The sequence below is a fragment of the Bos mutus genome, chromosome 11 (assembly GCF_027580195.1).
Source record: "Bos mutus isolate GX-2022 chromosome 11, NWIPB_WYAK_1.1, whole genome shotgun sequence".
In the NCBI taxonomy this organism is placed as follows: domain Eukaryota; kingdom Metazoa; phylum Chordata; class Mammalia; order Artiodactyla; family Bovidae; genus Bos; species Bos mutus.
Genome location: NC_091627.1, coordinates 10,160,003 through 10,183,423, shown reverse-complemented (window position 1 = coordinate 10,183,423; position 23,421 = coordinate 10,160,003). Strand labels below are relative to the sequence as shown.

General features: G+C 37.9%; 1 protein-coding gene across 3 annotated transcripts in view; it reads left to right on the top strand.

The window, feature by feature from the left end:
• The window catches only part of PBX3 (PBX homeobox 3), a 226,133-nt gene that overhangs the window by 183,381 nt on the left and 19,331 nt on the right, over window positions 1-23,421 (top strand). For all 3 annotated transcript variants that reach the window (XM_005893043.3, XM_005893041.2, XM_070378983.1), the window contains exons 4-5: window positions 25-215; window positions 6,357-6,492. In XM_005893043.3, coding sequence (XP_005893105.2) covers window positions 25-215; window positions 6,357-6,492 — 327 coding nt within the window. The remainder of the gene's footprint in view (window positions 1-24; window positions 216-6,356; window positions 6,493-23,421) is intronic.

The window sequence follows — 23,421 nt, the reverse complement described above, 5'->3', positions numbered from 1 at the left end:
GTGATTTTTTTTTTCCCCTTACAGGCATGTAATGAATTCACTACACACGTGATGAACCTTCTCCGAGAACAGAGTAGAACACGTCCCATTTCCCCAAAAGAGATTGAAAGAATGGTGGGCATCATTCATCGAAAATTTAGTTCCATTCAGATGCAGCTCAAACAAAGTACTTGTGAAGCAGTTATGATTTTAAGATCAAGGTTCCTTGATGCCAGGTATGTGAGGCCACAAATCCATTGCATGGCTTTTTTTTTTTTTCCTTTTCACTCTTTGTGTATTATTTTATGTAATTCTGGCCAGTTGTTCTTAGATTCTTCTTTAATTTGGCTATGAGAGCCCTTCTCTACAATGGATAGGTCATTCACCTCATGATGCCTGCAGTGTCAAGCCTCTTCTTGTCTGGAGGTGGTAGTGATATTAGCTGCCAATTTGGTGACTCAATTTGGACTTCCCTCAGAAGATAAAGAGTCTACCTGCAATGCAGGAGACCTGGGCTCGATCCCTGGATTGGGAAGATCCCCTGGAGAAAGGAATGGCTACCCACTCCAGTATTCTTGCCTGGAGAATTCCATGGACAGAGAAACCTGGCAGGCTACAGTCCATGGGGTCGCAAAGAGTTGAACATGACTAACACTTCACTTTCTGGTGTCTCAGGAAACAAATAGTGTTAGTGCTGCTAATAATGACTTAGTAATATGTAGCCTTTTAATTCTGATGCTAAAAAGTATTTTTAAGGATAACATTCAGTATGTAACTTTGTTTTAATGCAGGTTTGTTTTCTAAGAATTTCTTAATATTATGTTGCTTGTGCATATTAGAAGAAAATCCTTCAAGATACAGATATTTCTAAGGAGGAGGTGGTATTTTAGTTACCACAAAACCCCAAACTCTGTTTTTCCAAATCTAGAGGAAAGCTTCTGAGTTTCTCCTGTAGGGATACATATTTCCCTTTGATCTGAAGCTTTCACCAATTTTCACAGGAGTTAGGTTGCATATGCAATAAATTGCATATGATGTGTTAGACCTACTGGGTGACATAACAGAGGAACTGTCAAGTTCCTACTCTATGCTGCCTAGACAGGAAAGCCCTCTTGGTCATTGCTAAAGCTTGCAATCAGTCTTCAACATTGTAACGGGGTTTCTATTTTATTTTGCTTTCTCTCCCTTGTAATCTCACAGAGGTGATAAATATTGTCCAAATTTCACAGTATTAAAGAAAATAGCTAAATTAGTATCTCGAATGGAAAATAAAATGTGAGGAATAGTCTTCATGCCAGAGCTCTTCCCTGGAGCCAGATAGGAAACATGCCGCCTGATTATGCTCCTGTTCTATCATCTTTGGTTCCTTCGTCTATACTGAATTAGTCGCGGGGACTCACCAGTACTTTGTTTTCAGTGTTCCTTGTATTAGCTCTTTTTTTCCATCCAAACTTGCACTGCGCAGTTCACGTTCATCCTTTCATCCCTGGGCTAGCACAGTACTCCCATTGTACTTTTCTTCTGCTCATCCTCCATAGCCCTTTTATGATGGACTCATTGCTTTACTTGAAAACCACAGTAGTTTTTCACTGTTGGGAAACACATGCACACAACTTAACCTGGCATTTGAGGCCTTATGTGACCTGTCCCAGCCCAGATTACTTTTTTGTTGTTGTTACGATTTAAGTTTTATTTCTTATTTTTCCTATTTAACAAATACCAAGCTCACTATGAAAAATTTGGAAAACATGTAGACTAGAAGGATGAGTGATTAAAGACAATCACTTTTTTAGTACCCAATGGGGAAAAAAAGTCACTGTAAATGTTCTAATGTATTCCTTTCTGGTTTGTGGTACTGTTTTAGTTTCATGTTCTTGTGATGGTACAGTACGCATAATTTAGTTGGCTTTTTTAAAAACTTACCATGAATAGGTAAACATTTTTCATATAATATAAACTGTTTTAAATGTTAATTGTTGAAGTCTACCAGATGGATATATGATAAATAATTAACGTAGACATGTTTTCATTTTTGAGCATTTAAGTTGTTCCTGTTAATTTCCATGATAACCTCTTCCTTCCAATTCCTTTCTTCTTTCCTTCTATAAATATTTATTGTGCTGAGGATATGTAAAGGTAAACAAGATTGGTTAACTTACTTGCCCCAGCTGAGTTTACATTCTACCTGGGGAAATAAGCAATAAACAAGTAAACAAATATGCTGTAGTATTTTGCTCAGTAATGTAGTGAAATATGATAGAATGGTAAATGCTATGAGGAAAAAGAAAAGCAAGGTAAAGGGAGAGAAAATGATGGAGAGAAGGTACTGTTTTAGATAGATTTTTATTGCAATTAGTCTTTCAGTAAAAATCTTTATGCTTTCAACCTTTGTGATCTTTAGAATTATTTCCTAAGGATTAATTCTCAGAAATGGTATTATTAGATCAAAATGTGAACATTTTTAGTGCTCTTAATATATCACTAAATTGTTCTTTCCTCTGTTTAATCCAAAATGAAATACCTCTTGGTCTCAGCCATTTCCTCTGACTAGAATTCTTCTCTGCCTAACCACCTCTTCCACTACCACCCCTCAACTCCTATCCCCAGCCTTCCACAACAAGTCATATTCTTTGCAACCATTTCCCCAACTTGGTCACCAGTAATGAGTTGTCATCTGTGAGGGTGTCTAGCATGGAGCCTGGAATGGAGACAACACTCATGTTTGTTGATTTAGCGAGACCTTGCTCATCCTTCCAGGCCTGGCCTAAATGGTCCCTTTTAGGAAGCCCACTTTAATCCCTCCACTGGGCTGGTCCATGCCTTCTCGTGAACACTGATACTGTGTTGATACCATTCTCCAGACCAAACTTCATTCAGACTGCCTTTACTGTAGCTTTTCAGGATCATTTCTTTTCTTCCCGAGTAAGTTACGTTGTTACTGACAGCAATGGCCAAGACTTATACATATCCATTCCCCACAATTCTAGTGTCTTATAGTGTAACAGACTGCAAAAAATTCTTTATTGACTAACCAGATGAATGAATAATTCCACTTACTACTTATAATAGCTCAAAGCATTAAGGAAGTAGCATTAGGAAACCAAAACCATTCTTAAATTGTCAACATTGAGCATTTTAAGGAAAAGTATTTTGTAACAAAGATATTTAAAAGTACTTTCTTCAGGGGAAGGAGACGTATATAGGCACCTATAGCTGATTCATGTTGATGTACAGCAGAAACCAATACAATATTGTAATTATCCTCTAATTAAAAATAAAATTTTTTTAAAAAGTACTCTCTTCAGAAAGAAAGCTTTCCTAACACAGCTGCTGTTCTTACTTCTACAGATAGTTTCCCATTCTTGTCAACATGCATGCTTTTTTTTACTTCACATAACTGCATTCATAATGTATACACCTAAATGATTTATACTTCTTCCAAGAAGAGAAAGGAAGTTAACAAGCCAGAGTGAGCAGAGCCAGGGTGAGGCCGTGGCAGAGCTTGAAGCGGAGTCCCTTCTCCCACAGAGATTGCCTTTAGGAATGTTGTAAGGCCTGTGGGACACAGACCTGGGACGGAGGCATAGCTGCACACTGGCCTGAGGCGCAGCCATTTAGAGAGTGGTGAAGCCTGGGGGGAACGAAACTTAGGGGAACAGCTTAATGGGAATTTTCTAAAGAATGTTTTTCTAAAAAATAAATGAAGTATAAGACCGAGTTCTCTCTTACGCCTTCGAGTGAATGCAAATACTGAGCTTTGCTTCCATCTATTCTTGTAGTGCCTCTCAGCAAGCCCTCTGCACTGAGAAGGCAAGGTTTTTCTGCTCCAGGCAAACATGCTCATTCAGATATATGATCCCCTTGCTCACCCTGGCTTTTTGTAAAGCCATACTCACATTTTCTTGGTAATTGGACAAGCCGACGCATGTACCGGCGTAGAACAGTTAGGAATAAATTTGTGTCAGTCCCTCTACTCTTCTAGTAGAAGGGCTATACTTTGGATGCAGCCAGACCGTCTGGGGTGAGTTATTCTATTCTGCCCATAAATTTGTTCTCTGAGGTTTTTTCGTGTTTTCTGAAACCAACCACTCCTAGGTGATGTCAATAAATGAGCCAAACTTATCTTTGCTCCCCCAGTATGTTTCTGCTCATTCCTCCTTTCATAAGTCTTCATTTCCCAAAGAAATGCCCTTGTGTGATTCCCTCCACCGTACCCGGTCTTGCTGCTGGATTCCATGTTTTACAGAGTCACAAGCTCACATATTTACATGTTATGGAATTGAGTGGAGTGGCTGGATGAGGGGCAGTGAGGATTAGAGCAAATGGGTACACATCTGAGCGGACAGCCACCACTTAGCTGGCTGCCTTCTGAGAATGTGAGCCTGGTGTGACTGATCTTCCAAGTTTTCATAGGCAGCCAGAAACCTTTACAAGCAGGTCATTACTGTACTGTCTCAACAAGCATTATCTGTGGGCCAGGTAATTACTTGTAGGTTCGACAGTTTAAGTATCTATTCTAGACCTTTTCTACCCTACACACCCACTCACCCACTCCTCAGACTGTGCCTCTTGAAAGCCCCAGGAAAGGGCTTTGTTTTTCTTGTCAACAATGCACGACTCCTGTAAAAATGCTGATTGCTCTTCTTGGTGTACGTTTCTTTTCACCTGTGTCTTCCCTCACCGCCTCCCCCATCCAGCTCATCATCAAATCCTGTTGACTTTAATCCCCAAATAGATTTTGACTCTCTTCTTCATCCCTCAGGATACAGTGGTTTAACCTTCCAAAAAATTATTGAAATTAAGAAATTTCAGGTCTCATAACTTGAGATGTTTTGATCAGACCTAGATTTCTCGCTCCCTTGACTCTCCCTTAATGTTGAAACAGAGATCACATACTTAACCTGCCATGTTAGTGACATCATTTTAACTAGAAGAATCTTGTACGGTATGCACATTTACAACTGCCTACTGATGCTGTCTTTCCTGAGTACATGCTATCACAAGATCATTAAGATTATTTGTAAGACAATATTAGGAAAATTATTTGGGGAAAGTGTTTTCCAGTTACTGGAGAATTTAATTTAAAGTGAAATCTGAAAGATGCTTATTTTCACACTGGAATTCTTTAAAATCTTAATAATAAGACCCAAATATAAATGACATTTTTGCTATTTGAAATACCTTGTCAGCAAATACTTGATCTTCTGACATTCTGCCACCCCCTCCCAATAAAAATAAAGAACTTGTCCTCCCTTAGTTTTCCCCTGGTGAGCAAATCATACCTGGGACCAGGCAGTTACTTAAGAAGAAAAATCCAGAAATCCTTGATGTATTTTTTTTCCCTCACCTTCCTTCTCTGTATTCCCCCATTTATTCCCCCCATCCAATTTATTATCAAGTCCTATTGCTTTTACTTTTCAAACAGAGCTTGAATCTTTTTATTTCCATTACTCTCACCCTGTTGCCAGGTTACAATCATCTCTCAATTTGACCATTGCTGTTGTCTCTTTAAATATCTCTACATTTCCTTTCATGCCCTCCTCCAGCTATTCTCAGTAGTCACAATGATCTTTTTAAAATGTAAAACTTAAAACCTTTAATAGCTTCCTATTGTACTTAAAATAAAATTCAAAAATCCATAGAGGGTCCACTAAACCTGTGTAATCTGGCCCCAGTCCATCCTTCCAGACTCATCTCACGTATCTCCTGATTTTTCACTGTGCTCCAGCCTCCCCTAGCCCTTTAGACCGGCCAAGCTTTTTTCCTGTTTGAAGACCATTGCCTCTGCTTATTTCTCTTCCTTCTACTCTTTGTCTGACTAACTCATACACACTCTCCAGGTCTCAGATTAAATGTCACTCCTTCAAGGACACCCTTCCCGACTTCATAATCTGTGTTAGGTTTCCTTCTTAGACACTTTCATTATACCTTATACTTTTTCTTCATGGTACTTGACATGATCACCATAATTTATAAGTATTTATTTCTGTGGTGCTTATCTAATGTCTTTCTTTTCCTAACTCTCTAATCTCCTATAAACTTCCATAGAAGCCCTTATCTGTTTTGTTCCAACTGTATCCTTATTGAATATCTAGAACACATTAGATCCTTAATAAGTATTTGTTGAATAAATTAAATAGTGAAGTGAATTGTGCTTCACATTCTAGAGTTTTTCTTAGTTATCCTACATCTTAATGTGAATTGGATAGTTCTCTGGAGAATGCCAAGAGTGTAATTTACAATATCATGATGATACATGAGACCCTGAGAATGTTAAAAAATAGAAATCTAACTTTTTTTTGTATAATCCTAGGTAATATATCCCTCTCTGGTTAATGTGGATTATAACTACTATTCTGTTTTTGGTTCCTTCATAGACGAAAAAGGCGTAACTTCAGTAAACAGGCCACAGAAATCTTGAATGAATATTTTTACTCACACCTCAGCAACCCCTACCCCAGTGAAGAAGCCAAAGAGGAGCTGGCCAAGAAGTGCAGCATCACAGTGTCCCAGGTAAGGGGGAGTGCCATAGGTGCGGCTTGTTCTTCCGTGGATTGTAGGAGCCCTGCTCTTCTCCTCAGGGTGTTTTTATCAAATTTCATATCCAAATGTTTCATCATCAAAGAAGATATAAGAAAAACATAGATATTTCCACATTTTTATGCAAGCTTTTAAAGCTTAGATAATTTCTTTTCACCCTAAATGTCAAAGAATCAAAATGATCCCCACTTCCCTAGCATACATCTCTAGAAAGAACAGAAACATACTTCGGGGAGAGACGTGGTTTACACTCACATGACTCTTCGGTAAACAGCATTGAGTTTCGCTTTCCTGATTTAGATGACTGGTCTAATCTTCTACCAGTGAGAAACCAACGTATTTGTTGTCAAAAGGAAGTTTCGTATAGCTCTGTGATGAAAGCTTTGAGGAGTTCTCCAAGTCCTTTTTTGATAACCGTGCCATGATATTTGGGTTTCAAAGATTTCTTTGCTTTTTTGTTATCCATGAAATAGAAGAATTAAATTCATGTCTATCCCTGCTTTTGTTGTTATTTTTTTAAATGTCTGTTTGTAATAAATTGTGCCCTGGAAGTTAGCTTTCGTCTTCTAACACAAACACACTTAATTTTAGGCAGATAGACTTGTTTTATTTTTAATGTATTTGGCTGCGTCAGGTGTTAGTTGCAGCAAGTGGGATCTTCATTACGTCATGAAGGAACTTTGCTTGTGACACACGGACTCACCAGCTGTGGCATGCGCTCAGTGGTTGCGGCACATGGGCCCCATTGCTCCACCAGCATGTGGGATCTTAGTTCCCCAACCAGGGATTGAACCCACTTCCCCTGCACTGGAAGGCAGATTCTTAACCACTGGACCCACCAGGGAAATCCCAGACTTGCTTTTTAGACTGAGGGTTGGAGACAAATAAATAACCAAGTAACTGTACCTCCTTAAAAAATAAGTATATTCTATTGGCATTAGTTCTAAAATATAATTTTACTTAAATTCTCATATTACTGTTTATAGATTATAACTTGAATAACATTTCTTTTTAGCAAACAAATGCAGTAGTCAACAGCCAGTTCTTGCAGTGGCACTTACGGAAAAGCTCACTCTTGGCAGAAATTTCAGTGGTGCCTGGAAGTCATGTGACACAAATTGTAATGTAGCCTCTAAATAAATACTCACATAGGTCTGAAGTTCAAGATTCTAAAGATCCCTTTCACATTCTAATAAAAGTTTCATATCGGTGTTTTATTTTTATTGAAGTAGAGTTGATTTATAGTGTTGTGCCAATCTCTACTGTACAGCAAAGTGACAAGGCATTCCTTTTTTAGTATTCTTTTCCATTATGGTTTATCACAGGATATTGAATATATGTAGTTCCCTGTGTTATACAGTAGTACTTGCTGTTTATTCACCCTGTTCATAATAGTTTACACCTGCTAATCCCAGTAGCTCTCTCTGACTTAGAATTCAGATGTTTGTGGGTCCAGTTCAGATTAAGGTGTTTCATGCTTCTACTCCCTTTCTTGCTTTCTTTTTTACTTCTATAACATATTCACCACTGGAGGTTAACACATTATATACATTTTTCAAAAATCAGTATAATCCTGGTTTTTCACTGGTTGTACTTGCTTCTTGTGTGTGTAATGTAGGATTTGTTAACACAGGCTTGTGTAACGAGTGAGAAGTTTTCTTCTGACTAGTCTGAACTAGGGAAGTTTTGCTGTACTTCTAAAATAGGCTGCTGCTGCTGCTGCTAAGTCACTTCAGTTGTGTCCGACTCTGTGCGACCCCATAGACGGCAGCCCACCAGGCTCCCCCGTCCCTGGGATTCTCCAGGCAAGAACACTGGAGTGGGTTGCCATGTCCTTCTCCAATGCATTAAAGTGAAAAGTGAAAGTGAAGTAGCTCAGTTGTATCTGACTCTTCGCAACCCCATGGACTGTAGCCCACCAGGTTCCTCCATCCATGGGATTCTCCAGCCAAGAGTACTGGAGTGGGTTGCCATTGCTTTCTCCCATAAAATAGGTTAGGATCCCATTTACCTTTTATTTTTCTAAAAAAACAAAAAATCATTCACTGCTATATTCATTCTGTTGATTTTTCATAGAAAAATAGCTTAAGTTTTGGGAATTTTTTAGTAATTGCATCAATTAGAAATAATATAGACATAGATATATTTCTTTGTCTAAAAAGCAGACTTTATGACCTTTTTCCCTCCCCAATCAGCCTTTCAAATGGAGAATTTCAGCAATCAGTGTAAGATTCAGTGTAAATTGTGACAATTTCCTCTCCTTTTTACTTTTTCACACTTAAACGTGTTTGTTTCCCTCCACCATTCCCTTCTTCCCACATCTCTGACATGGAAACAGTGTTATTTTCACTATTAAAGACATAAGTTGCTAGCCTTTCTCCTCCTCCCCCCGCTTGTGTGGCATGCAGGGTCTTAGTTGCCCAACCAGGAATTGAACCTGTGCCCCTTGCATTGGAAGCAGAGTCTTAACCACTGGACTGCCTGGAAAGTCCAGTTGCTAGCCTTTTTAATTAGTATCCTTTTAAGTTGTTTAATTTCTCTATGAAAGCAGAGAATATTCCAGACCTGACAGGTGAACTGATTTCTAAAGAGAAAAAACAGTGTTTTAAATATGCATCATACTAAAGTACAATTAAAATTAGAATCCAGAGGGTGTAAATATACAAAGCTAACTTTAAAATATTGAAACCCACTGAAAATTGGCAACTATAGCAATACTTTTTGCTAGATTTAAAGTGATGAAATTGGTTTATTCTTTACTGTTTGAAATACTTAAAATACTGCTTAAAATACTTAATAATTAGGAATAAGAAAGGAATTCTCAGAAGAAAATGTAAGGAAATATCTTTAGTACTTTGAGAATAGTCTTTAAAAAGATAAAATGTGTAAGCAACAAGGGAAAAGGTTGATAAATTCAGTGGTAGGACATCTATCAAAGTACTTAATAAAGATTGTGAAACATCAACATGATGCAACCATTTTAGTAAAGATTATATCAGGCAAAAATTATCAATAGACATTAAACCTAGGAGGATATTTGTATGAAGAATATGGTATTAAAGTATCTGTCCTCTCCATAGGCTTTTTTTAGTTATAAGGGATATTTTTTAGAAAGGCCATAATAGAGTGGAAAAATGGAATAAAACCTTGACCAGGTGATTAGAATCAACATGATCAAAGAGGGACATATGGACATTTATATAGTATTTTGCCCTGAAATGTAATCTGAGTCTAATCACTAGAAACATCAAAACATCAGCCAAACCCATTATGAGGAATGTTCTAGTTGGAAAAAAGTGAGGAAGGAGTAATATTCTTTAAAAATATCAAAGACACACCATGGAAATATTCTAGATTAAGAGAGGCTAAAGAGACATCATGTGTAAATGCAATGTTTGACCCTAGACTGGATCCTCTACTGGAGGGGAAAATACCATAAAGGAATTATGTATAAATATTATAAATATTTATAAATTATTTATAATTATCTACAAATTATATTACTAAAGTAAACTATAATTTGTCATTGTACTGTGGTTATACAAGAGAACATCTCTAGTCTTACTAAATACACAGTGACTCACGTAGGGGTAAGGTGTATGGTAAGGGGCCATGGTGTATATATTCAATAATTTATGCTCATGGTTCAGGGGAAAAATGTGTGTTTATACACACACACACACACACATGTGCGTCTGTGTGTGTGTATGTATATTGTATTGTATTGTTCAGTCTCTCAGTCATGTCTGACTCCTTGCGACCCCATGGACAGCAGCACACCATGCCTCCCTGTCCCTCACCATCTCCCAAAGTTTGTCCTTCGTATTTATGTATACAAACACATACAAATATATATATACACACATACCCACACACAGCATGAGAGAGTGTGTGTGCTTGAGAGCCCAACAATGATAAAACAAATGGGGTAAAATGTTAATAATAGATGAATCTGGGTCAAGGGGATGCATACATATTCTTTACAATTTTTATTCTTGCAACTTCCATTGCAAGTTTGAAATTATTTTAGATAAAGCCTTTTTAAAATGTGAAGACAGTCTACAAACTGTAAGAAGATATTTGTAAGTGTATAAGCAAGAGGATTAAAATCCAAAATATATAGAACTCCTATAAGTTAATAAGAAAAAGATGTCGTAGTTGAAAAATAGGCAAAAACACAAGGATTTCATAGAAGATAGTTATCAGGAATCCATGATTTCAAAACTGCATTAAAGTAACATTTATACTTACTAGGTTGGCAAAAAAAATCCTAACACTTACTATGTAGAGTCCTGCACATTGGTTGGTACGTATATATGGCAGCAGGAACCCTTAAACATCATTGGTAGAAATATAAATTGGTATAGCCACTTTGGAAAACTTGGCATTATGTTATACCTTTGAATATACACATATTATTCAATCCATAATTTCACCTTTAAAGGAAATTGCCCTGGAAAACCTTGTTGTATATATTAGGAGACTTGTGGAAGTGTTCATAGTAGCATTGAAATGACAAAAATATTGAAATAAGCCAATTTTTCATTGACTGAAGAAGAGGATATACCCACTGTGATATACTCCTACAATGGATTACTGTATAGCTATGAAAAAGAATGATTTATAGCTATACACTATACACATTAATTTGTGTGAATTCTAATACTGAAGTGAAAATGTGAATTGCGGACTATATATAGTATGATATTTTTATAAAGTTAAAAACCAAATAAACAGCATATTATTTAGGGGGTACATGGTTAAATATAAAGAAAGAAATGAAATGATAAAAAATATTGTTGATTAGAATGGGATTGGGAAGAAATATTCAAAGAGTTATAGTGGTATTGTTGTTTCAGTTCAGTTCAGTCACTCAGTCATGTCCTACTCTTTGCGACCCCATGGACTGCAGCATGCCAGGCTTCCCTGTCCATCACCAACTCCTGGAGCTTGCTCAAACTTATGTCCATTGAGTTGGTGATGCCATTCAACCATCTCATCTTCTGTCATCCTCTTCTCCTCTTGCATTCAATCTTTCCCAGCATCAGGGTCTTTTCAAATGAGTCAGTTCTTCACATCAGGTGGCCAATATTGGAGTTTCAGCTTCAGCATCAGTCCTTCCAATGAATATTCAGGACTGATTTCCTTTAGGATTGACTGGCTTGCTCTCCCTCCAGTCTGAGGAACTCTCAAGAGTCTTCTCCAACACCACAATTCAAAGGCATCAATTCTTCCACGCTCAGCTTTCTTTATGGTCCAACTCTCACATCCATACATGACTACTGGGAAAACCATAGCTTTGAGTAGACAGACCTTTACTGGCAAAGTAATGTCTCTGCTTTTTAATATGCTGTCTGGGTTTGTCATTGTGGTAGTGTATTTATTAAGTTGTAGATTTATTTTTATAGATTTGTAGAGGTTAATTTAATTTTTATGCATTATAAACCTACACATATAAGCCTAGGAAGTCATATGTGAATTATTAAATCTAAGTAGCAGAATTCTTAAAAGAATAGTTCCATTCATTTGTTAACAAAAATTTTCTTCTTGGGACTTTGCTGTCAGTCCGGTGGTTAAGACTCTGTGCTTCCACTGCAGGAGGCTTAGGTTCAATCCATGGTCAGGGAACTAAGATTCTGCATTCCGTGCAGTGTGGCCAAAAAAAAAAAAAAAAAACACCCAAAAGCAAATAAAGTTTATTATAACACCTATTATGTGTCAGATACTTTGCTAGGGATGGAAGAGACATCTGTGAACTTTACAGGCTGAATCCCCTGCCCTGCCTGATAGAATTGTGTACACATGTCACCGAAAGATATATATAAATATGAATATCCTTATCAAGAGTATAATAGCCAAACTAGAAACAACGGAAAGATCCTTCAGTAGGAAAATGGATAAATAAAAGTGATATATTTGTATATATTTGGGATATTATGTAACAATGAGAATGAATGAAGTAAACTATATGTAATTACATAATGCTGATTGAAAGCAGTCAGGCACTTAATGTATAGTTTATTACAGAGTTCAAAAGCAAGCAAAATTAATCTTAGTGTTAGAAATTAGAATTGGAAAGGGGAGTGTTTTTCAATCTAAATGATGCTTCCATGGGTGTATTTACTTTATGGAAATTTACCAAGCACTGTACTTATAATGTGTGCCCCTTTTTTTGTATATATATTTTAAAATTGACTAAAGGGTTACTTATACAATAGCAACAAATCTGCCCCTATGGAACTTGGATTTTCCTGGTAGGATACAAACAGGTAAAGTAAGTAAATGAAATTATAAGTTAGAAAAGGATAGGCATTATGGAGCAAAAGGAAGGAAGGAGAATAGGAAGGTAAAGGCTGTGGTTTTCAATAGAGTGGTAAGGAAAACTCCTCCTGAGAAAATGGCTTTTGGTAAAAATTGAAGGCGATGAATGACCAAGCCATGTGGCTAATTGGTGAAGAACATTCCAGGCAGAAAGGACAGCAAGCGCAAAGGCTCTGTGGTAAAAGTAGCCTGAGCAAGTGGGGAAAGTGGTAGGAAATGAAGTCAAAGAGACTGTGAGGTCCAAATGGTACAGGGGCCGTAGAGACCATGGTAATGACTTGGCCTTCTACTCAAAGTGAGATAGAATACTGAGGAGTGGCATGATCTGACTTAAGTTTTAACAGGGTCACCATGGGTGCTGTATTGACATTAGACGATGGGAGGCAAGGGGAAGCAGAGATGCCAGTTAAGATGCCACTGCGATAATCCAGGCAGAAGATGACGGTGGCTTGGACCAGGATGATAGTAGTAGAGGCTGAGAGATGACTGCATTCCAGGTAATTGAGAAGGTACAGCTGAGGGTTTACTGATAGGGTAACTTTAATATATTTGGCCTGAGCAGTGGAAGTGTGAAGTTGTCATTAAGTGTGTTGGGGAAGGATTTGGAAGGAATAGGTACTGGCATAAGATCAAGAGTTTGGTTTGGATCATATTAAATTAATTTGTATTATAGATGGCTCAGATTGTAAAGAATCTGCCTGCAGTACAGGAGACCCGGGTTTGACCCCTTGGTCGGGAAGACCCCCTGGAGAAGGGAATGGCCACCCTCTCCAGTATTCTTGCCTGGGAAATTCCATGGACAGAAGAGCCTGGTGGGCTACAGTCCATGGGATCGCAAAGAGTGCACAGTGTGATTTAGTAAGCTGGAGTTCCCCTTTTACATAACACTCTGAAAGTTCACAAAGAAAGAAATGTCATGAGCGCCGAGAATCATAGTTAAAATTGTCATATATTCTTAATCAGTGGGGCAGATATTAATATGCTTTTACTTTTTGGAATAGAGCTAACTTGCATTGATTATTCAAGTTAGTAAGTCACAAAAAACTCCATTGTTCTCCTGATTCCAATTTTGAATTTAAATAACTCAGGCCCTCCTTTCTCTGCCAGGTGTTTTTAGAATGAAAAATGTTAACTTATTCTTCACTGCTACTGTAATTGAAGTGTACTGTGAAGAAAAGATTGATTTTCTTTTTTAGCAGATGAGAACCTGAAATAATAGAGTGCTTAATTTGCAGCATTAAGTTCATTCATTCATTCATCCAACTTAGATATCTAACTAATGTAGCTTTTTAAAGCAGTACAGAAGACCCATTTCTGTAACTGTCTAGTGTGGAAAAAATTACATAACCCTTACTGATGAGGAGGCATGTTCAGAGAAGTTAAATGAATTGAGAAGAGTCACAAGTCTTGGTGAGTGGGAGAGCTGAAAGTTCTTACATAGAAGTTCTTGATAAAAAGAAATAAAACAGATTTTTACTTTTTTTCCTGCAAGAGGCAATGTGATTCCTCTTTCCCCTGGGCCCTGGCTCAGAGTCCTGGTTTGTGAGGTACAGGCTGGGCTTATATCACTAGGGCTGCATCATTTCCCCCTAAGCTACTTAGAGACTCCAGGCTAGTTAGTAGTCTGAGGTCTCCTTACTCATTAAACTACTTATTCCAAAGCAGTGAATATTCAGTAAGCTAATTAAAATTTGTAAGTAAGATTTCTTTATTAAAAAAATCTATTAAAATAAGAAGAAGCCCGTTAAAATAATAATTAGAGCAGAAAAAAAAAGATGACTGTCAAATTACAGTATCTTTTGCAGCTGTCCATAAAAGCCTTTTCAGTGATTTTGGCGGTAGAGAGAAGGCAGAAGCAGATTTCTACTCTAAGTATGCAGTTGGTGAACTGGAGACAAGTTGAAGGAAAATGGCAGCTATTTTGTTGAAGTGGATCTTTCACACTGTCTTAAAAGAAGGCTGCAAACCCCCTGTTCTGTGAAGTCTCTGATTTTGTGTCCTCTTGGAGATGTGATGTCATTAAACACTGTGCAAAGAATAAAGGAACAGGTTGTAAAAAGATGAGACCTTTGATGATGTTATAACTCCAAATACAGATAAGGCATATCTGCACAATTTCAAGAAAACAGGGAAGGCACTGATTTTTAATTGTTGTTCTTCTCTGCAAACAATCAGCACCGTGATTAACTTGGTGCCTAAAGCTTGCTCTAGGGATGTCAGGTATTATATTCATCTTAGAGAATCTTCTTTAAGGGACTCTGTAATACTTGTTTGATGTGACACCCAACTAAGGATAGAGAGACGATTTCCAGCTTAGATGTAGTGTTTTTTGAGTTTTCCTATCAAGAAGAAGCCATAACCAGAATCATAGTCCCTCCAGTGTTTCTCCCCTTCACCACCTTGTCTGTCCTTTCCCTTTGAGCATTCCAGTCCGTCATCATTGCATCTCATCTTTCCACTGCTTCACTTCTGTGGTCAGACCAACAAGCCAAAGTATCAGTCAGGGTCCCAGGAGAAAACAGATGGCACACTCAAATTAGAATAATTTGAGGATATCTTAGTAAAGTGACTGTTTACACAAGTGTGGGCAGAGTGTAGGGAAACCACAAAGGATAATGCTGGTCCTGCTTGGTTCTTTTACTACCCCTTGGCCTAAAGAGATAAGGAAGATTATAGGAACCCACGACCTAGAAGCTCTGTGGAGAAGGCCAGTAACTGAGATCTTAAGAAAAAGCAGTATTACAATGAGGGAGTCTGGGGAACAAATACTCTGACCTTACTTTTCATCTCTTCTCATCTCCTACCAGTGACTTCCTTTGGCCAGAAGCCTCGAGGCATATAGGTCAGCCTCTTGGCGCCCAGAGTAGGGTGAGAGTAGATATAGATAGGGAAGAGTGAAAAGAGGAAATACAGTGTAGCCTGAAGGGCAAAGACGATCAGAACCAGCTCTGAGTGGTAACCTCACCCAGGAGATCTGGGCTTCTCTAGAGATGCTCTTGTGCTTCCTTTGTTCTTGTCTTCTGGCTTCTCTTCCTTCTTCTGTCAGTTTATGTGGAGAGCATATTATTTTTCTAAAACAAGTATGGATTTTTGAGAGTAGAAGCTACATAGTATAAGTAAGTTAATTTGATCCATCCAAATGTACATACCAGGAGTTTGGACTGTTTTCGTGATTCTCTCAGCAGGCAGTGAGTGCCTCCTATGATCACTGTGGCAAAGAAAGGTGAATAAGATAATGTTCTTTTCTCTGAGAAATGTCAAATTCCTTGAGGGAGACAGACAATTGTGTTGCTGACAGGATACCAGACTTATCCGAGGGAATGTACCAATGCATATGGGTGCCAATGAATATGGTACCAGGAGGGGTTTAGTGAGGGTTAGGAAAGTACCCTCAACTTAAAGCTCTGTGACCTTGGGCAAGTCATTTAAACTTACTGTGCCTCATTTCCTTGTGTATAATTTGAATAAAAATAGCTAAATAAAGCTACAGTGAGTTTCAGTGAGAAGATATATAAATCTCCAAGCAGAGTCCTTATCAAAGAGTTAGAAAAATTATAATAATAGTTATTATTATGCTGTTTCTCCTGCCTGAGATGGTCTAACCCTGAACTTCCTACACATACGCATAAATATTTTAATTACTGCTCTTTCAAAGCTTACTTCAAATATCAATTCTTCAAGAAAGTTTTGCTTGAACTTCCAGTTCATATCCTCTATTATATACTTTCATAGCTTCTCATTCTTTTCCTTGATAACACTTACCACAATTGTAAGTAACTAATGAATTGTTTAATGCTATTCTTCTGATAGCTGGTGAATTCCCTGTTGATTGAGATTGTGATCTTATTCAGCACTATATCCTGAATGCCTAGAAGAGTGTACAGCACTTAGACACTCAGTGAGTATTCGTTGAAGAAATGATTTAGATAGAAAGCCAAGCTGGAGCCTGATTGGGGAAGGTCTACAGTTATGACGTTTAGATGTCTGTAATTATGCCTATAATTATATGGTTGACCAGTTTAGATTTGTTTTGCATTAATTAATTAGTTATACATTATTCATTCAATAAGTGATTTTTGGTCACTGTGCTAGTCTGTCCTTGTGGAGCTTACATTCTAATGAGGAGAGAAGGATAATTCATACATACATACATATATATATATATATATATATATATATATATAAAAAATGTATGTGTTTGTGTATGCTCAGTTTGTCCACCTCTTTGGAATCTAAGGAACCAAAGCCCCCTCGTCTCCTCTATTTTTGGAATTTTTCCAGGCAAGAACACTGGAGTGGGTTGCCATTTCTGTCTCCAGGGGATCTTCCCAACCCAGGGATCAAACCCACGTCTCTTGCATCTCCTTCATTGGCAGGCAGTTCTTTACCACTAGCTCAGCTGGTAAAGAATCTGCCTGCAATGCAGGAGACCTCAGTTTGATTCCTGGGTCAGGAAGATCTACTGGAGAAGGGATAGGCTACCCACTCCAGTTCTTGGGCTTCCCTGGTGGCTCAGCTGGTAAAGAATCTGCCTGCAATGCAGGAAACCTCAGTTCGATTCCTGGGTCAGGAAGATCCACTGGAGAAGGGATAGGCTACCCACTCCAGTATTCTTGGGTTTCCCTGCTGGCTCAGCTGGTAAAGAATCTGCCTGCAATGCAGGAAACCTCAGTTTGATTCCTGGGTCAGGAAGATCTACTGGAGAAGGGATAGGCTACCCACTCCAGTTCTTGGGCTTCCCTGGTGGCTCAGCTGGTAAAGAATCTGCCTGCAATGCAGGAAACCTCAGTTCGATTCCTGGGTCAGGAAGATCCACTGGAGAGGGGATAGGCTACCCACTCCAGTATTCTTGGGTTTCCCTGCTGGCTCAGCTGGTAAAGAATCTGCCTGCAATGCAGGAAACCTCAGTTTGATTCCTGGGTCAGGAAGATCCACTGGAGAGGGGATAGGCTACCCACTCCAGTATTCTTGGGCTTCCCTGGTGGCTCAGCTGGTAAAGAATCTGCCTGCAATGTGGGAGACCTGGGGTGGGAAGATCCACTGGGGAAGGGATTGGCTATGCACTCCAGTATTCTGGCCTGGAGAATTCCATAGGCTGTACAGTCCATGGGGTCACAAAGAGTCAGACATGACTGAGTGACTTTCACTTTTCACTTTCTTTACCACTAGCACCACCTGGGAAGCCCTATATATAAATAATGTATAATTATATATGTTGTATATCTTATATTTTAAATATAAATACTATATATAATGCCCTATGGTGAATAAGTGCTATGAAGTAAAATAAGGGCAATATAGATTTATGGGTTGGGGTGATGTGATCAGATTTATGAAAGATAAATCTAGCACTAATGTGTAAGGTCAGTTTGAAAGGGAAAACCCTAGAATGAGAGCGACTATGTAGGGGATTAGTGGCATAGTTTAGGAAAGAGGTGGTAGGGATTCAAATTAGGCCACTGAAAGCAGAAAACAGGGATACATTTTTAAAGTATTTTGGGGATAGAACTGGTATTATGGAGGTTGGGTTAACAATTGGATATGCATATAAGAAGGAAAGAGTAGAAGTTAGTGGAGGTTTTTAGCCTACATGATTGAAGATGGTGATATTATTAACTGATATAGGAAACACATAAGGAAATGCTAAGGGCTTTTTTTTTTTTTCCTTATTTATTTATTTATGTTCTTTTTAGGAAATGCTGGTTTGATGGAGGGGAGAGTATAGATCTATAATAACTATGCCAGATTTGCCTTGCCATCAGTATCCCAGTTGGGAAATGTTCAATTTGGAAATATAATTTAGGGGAAAGATCAAGTTTAAAGATTCAGCTTGAGAATCATTCACTTAAATTCATAGTTGAATGGATGATGTTGGTGAGGGAACTTGCAGGTAAGAAGAAAATAAGGCCACAAGTAATGACTTTTCCATGGGTTGTTTGTCAGCTCTGAGAGGATGATTAAGAGGTTAAGCTATGCTTCTGACAACTTTGAAGGGCTGAGAAGGCAGGATTTGGTGTAAGGGTATCTGGGACCTATGAAGGGGGAGGATACTTTGCTTCCCTTGCATTGTGTTAGGGCTTATACTACCAGAGCTACATCTTAGTAGCAGGGGTCCATTGGAAGTGTACATAGACCCTCACGGAGCCTGGAATTCTGTTTCAGAATACCTCAGTCCTTGACTTGGATTGCTAGTCCTCATCGGTGCCTGGACAAGCAAGTATAATTTTTTGTGTGGAGAAAGATAGCACCATTCTAGACTTCAAGTTGTTTGTATAAACAAAACAAATACAACATTGGGGACACAATCGGGGGGGGAAAACAGACATAGAAGAAGACATAACAATATATATTGAAACCAGCAGAAATAACAGACAATAGAAATGGATCCAAAGAACTTTAGAAAATAAAAGGATCTGATATGGAGTGTAAAATAGTATGCTGTATATATTTAGCACAGTAAGCAAAATGGAGAATTTTGTCAGAGAGCTGGAAACCATAAAAAACATTGTATGGAAGTTTTAGAAACAAAAATAAAGTAACCAAAATTAAGAATTCAGTGTATGGATTTTAAAGCAGGTTAAACATAGCTGAAGAGAGAATTAGTGAACTGGAAGATGGGTCATAAGAAAATAACCATGCTGAAGAATGGAGAGACAATAGGATAGAAAATCAGGAGAAAGAGTAAGGGACGCTGAAGGTATAGTAAGAAGTCTAAGATAAAAGTCATTTCAGTCCCAGAAGCAAACATAATAGTGTGTCAGAAGCAATATTTGAAATGTAAAGGCTTCTAACTTTCCAAAACTGATGAAAGACTCTAAGCCCTAGATTCACCAAAAGGTACAATTCCAAGAGAAGATAGATAAATAGGAATCCACACTGAACACAGTAAAAACAAAAGCCACCAGTGGGAAAAATAAGAGTGACTTCAAAGGCATAGCCATTAGGCTGACTGCTGATTTCTTAATGAAAACAATAAAGCCATAATACTGTAGAATGATAAAAAGATGAAATAAATTAAATGTCAGCCTAGAATTCTGTATCTGCCAAAAATGATCTTTCATAGTAGAGGTGAAATGAAGACATTCTCGGTAAAAAATTGAGAGAATTTGTCCCATTTTTTCTCTAAAGGAAGCACAAAAAATATGGCAGAAGTAAAAATATTTCATATAGAAGGCAGAAGATACAGGAAGGAGTGGAAAGCAAAGAAAAGGGTAAATGTGTATGTGAGTCTAAATAAATATTGAGTGTTTAAAATAATAATATCTTATTTGTTTATAATACATATAGAATTAAAATACACAGTAATAATGCCTGTTAAGTTATTTAATGCTCTTAAATTTTTTGCAAAAGATGGTAAGAATACCAATTAACATAAAAGTACCAGTTAATGTTAGACTTTGATAGTTAAGAATGTATAATCTCTAGGGAATCACCTAAAGAATACTAAAGGAGTGTATAACTTCCAAATAAAGAAGGAAATGTAGAATAATTTTTGAAAATAAGCAGTCTAAAAGAAGGCAAGAAAGGATTAGAAAAAGAACCCAGTAAGTGGGACAAATAGGGAGCGCTTAGTAAGATGATAGATTTAAACCCAGATATTTCAGTAGTTACATTAAACACAAATGAAATCTAATTGGCAAATATTGTTGAATAAGATATAAAAATAAAAGCTAACTTCTTATATTCTCTAATAGAGATATCTAAAGTATAATGACACAGAAAGAATGAAAATAACAGTGTGGGGGAAAAAATACAACATGCAAACAATAACCAAAAAAAAGTTGGCATTTCTTTATTAATATTGGATGAAGAACGCTTGAAGACAAAAAATGTTACTGCAGATAAAGAGACACTAAATATTAATGACACAGCTCTTCTATATTTGTATGTACTTAATAACAAAGCTCAAAAAACATAAATCAAAAACTAACTGAATGATAATGAAAACACAACTATCAAGAGTCATGGGATAGGAATTCCCTGGTGGTCCAGTGGTTAGAACTCCACACTTTTTAACTGCCAAGGGCCCTTGTTCAGTCTGATGGGAGAACTAAGATCCCACAAGCCATGCAGCATAGCTGCCCCACCTTCCCATCCTCCAAAACAGGGGAGATTCTCAAATACTGATATAAATAGTTTCCTTTTCTCCCTCCTGACTTCCTAAAGTTAGATACTTAGCCCATTGCCCTTCAGGTACACCAGATTCTCTACCAAACCTGTGTTGTTACTTGTGTTGCATTTAGGCAATGATACTATTCTTTTGGGCTTCCCTTGTGGCCCAGTGGTAAAGACTCTGCCTACCAATGCAGGAGACGCAGGTTTGATTCTGGGTTGGAAAGGTTCCTTGGAAAAGGAATTGGCAACCCACTCCAGTATTCTTGCCTGGGAAAGTCACATAGACAGAGGAGTCTGGTGGGCTACAGTCCATGGGGTTGTAAAAGCATCAAACACAACTTAGCAACTAAAAAACAACAACTTTTCTTTCATATCACTTGTTTTGAGAAATTGGGAAGGTACAGAAACAGACTTCACCCTACCATTATTAAGTAGCAGTGTGACATTAAGCAAATTGTTTAACCTGAAGTTCCCGTTTTGTGACTCGTAAAATTAGGATTGTGATAGTTTCCTCAGAAGTTTGAGGGCTAAATGAGATCATACATGTTGACTGCCTAATACAGGGCTGGTATGTGGTGAATGCTCCTTAAATGCTCATTTGTCATCTATTCAACCAGGGTTTTCTTTCCGGGTAGGTTGTATATGTAGAACCTCATAAAGTTCCCAAAATAAAGAGAGAAAAGATGCCCTGGCCACTGGCAAACTAGTTGCTAGAAGCCCTCAGCTCTTAGGTTTTCACAGGCTTCATAGAGATGAGAGCTAGAGTGGGCACGGGGTGGGGAGTTGGAGGTCGAGTGAGGTTGTTGTGTCTATTCTTATTCTCTGAATAGATCTACCCTAAGTGTATTCTTTACTCTAAAAATGCATGTGGTTCATTTTTAATGAGAATTAATTATGTATGTTGAAAGGGTAGGCTATCTTTTGAGGATAAGTATTTATATTTTACACAAATTCAATGAAATTTTCTGGATTTTTTAAAAGAAAATCCAGAAAATACATACTGGGGTGTGTATTATTTGGTAGGGAGAGGCATTTGAATAAATACTGGTTCCCATGAAACAAAAGGCTCGACTATCAGATTTCTTACATAGGACATGGAATACATTTTGATGTTTTTAATTACAGAAATTAGATTATAATTATGACCGATTCACATTGTTGTATGGCAGAAACCAACACACTATAGGGAAATTTTCCACGAATTAAAAATAAACAAAATTTTTTAAAAAATGAATTAGATTTACACAAAAGTTATCTGGACAGAAATATGGTCCACTGTTGTTTAAAAATGCTCTTGAGTTTTAATTCTGGAATGCTGATGTGTTGCCTTGGGAGACGGCCCTGCCTCTCATTGCGGCTGATGGGAGTCAGTTTCACAGCTGTGATGTCAGTGCTTCGAAAGTCTGTCAAAGAAGGACTTCCCTGGTTGTCCAGTGGTTAAGGCTTTGCCTTCCAGTGCAGGGCACCCAGGTTTGATCCCTAGTCCCGGAGCTAAGATCCCACATGCCTTGAAGCCAAAAAATCAAAACAAAAACCAGAAGCAATATTGCAACAAATTCAAAAAGACTTTTTTAAAATGGCCCACATCTAAAAAGAAAAAAACTCTTTAAGAACAAGCAAACCAAAAAAAATCCAAAATCTGTCAAAGAGTTTCCATGGAGGCTGTGAAAGTGAAAGTCGCTCAGTTGTGTCTGACTCTTTGTGACCCTGTGGACTATACAGTCCATGGAATTCTCCAGGCCAGAATACTGGAGTGGGGAGCCATTCCCTTCTCCAGGGGATCTTCCCAACCTAGGGATCAAATCCAGGTCTCCTACACTGCAGGCAGTTTCTTTACCAGCTGAGCCACCAGAGAAGCCCAAGAATACTGGAATAAGTAGGGTATCCCTTCTCCAGTGGATCATCCCAACCCAGGGTCTCTCTTGCGTTGCAGGCAGATTCTTTACCAGCTGAGTTACCAGGGAATCCCATGGAGGCTATAGAGGAACCTATTCAATTGTACACCTACCTGATACATTTTTTATTTTTTAATGAAAGAAATAATTTTAAAGGAATCTTTAACTGAAAACATTGTCTGTGGTAATTTAGAACCACCCCTCAGCGTGTGTTTTAGAGAGATGAACGGTGTCATCTGTTCTTCATGTACTGTGGCCGCAAGGCTGACGTTTTATATACTTTTGCAGATGCGCCTCTCTGTGAATGTCACGAGCAGTTACCAGTCTATCATGCACTGAGTAGAAAGGGCAGAGCCAAACTGTAAGGGTGTCAGTACGTTATGGCAATAAAATTTTTCGCAGCCTCAAATAAAAAAATACAGTATTTGACAAGTGCATCTGTTTTAAATTATTTCAGATACTATGGAAACAGAATTTCTGTTTGTTCAGTTCTCCCATTAGAAGTGAATTGTGTTTCCAAAAGCTGGTTTTCAAGTCAGTTGTTCAGAGTTTGGAACTTACTTTCTAAAAA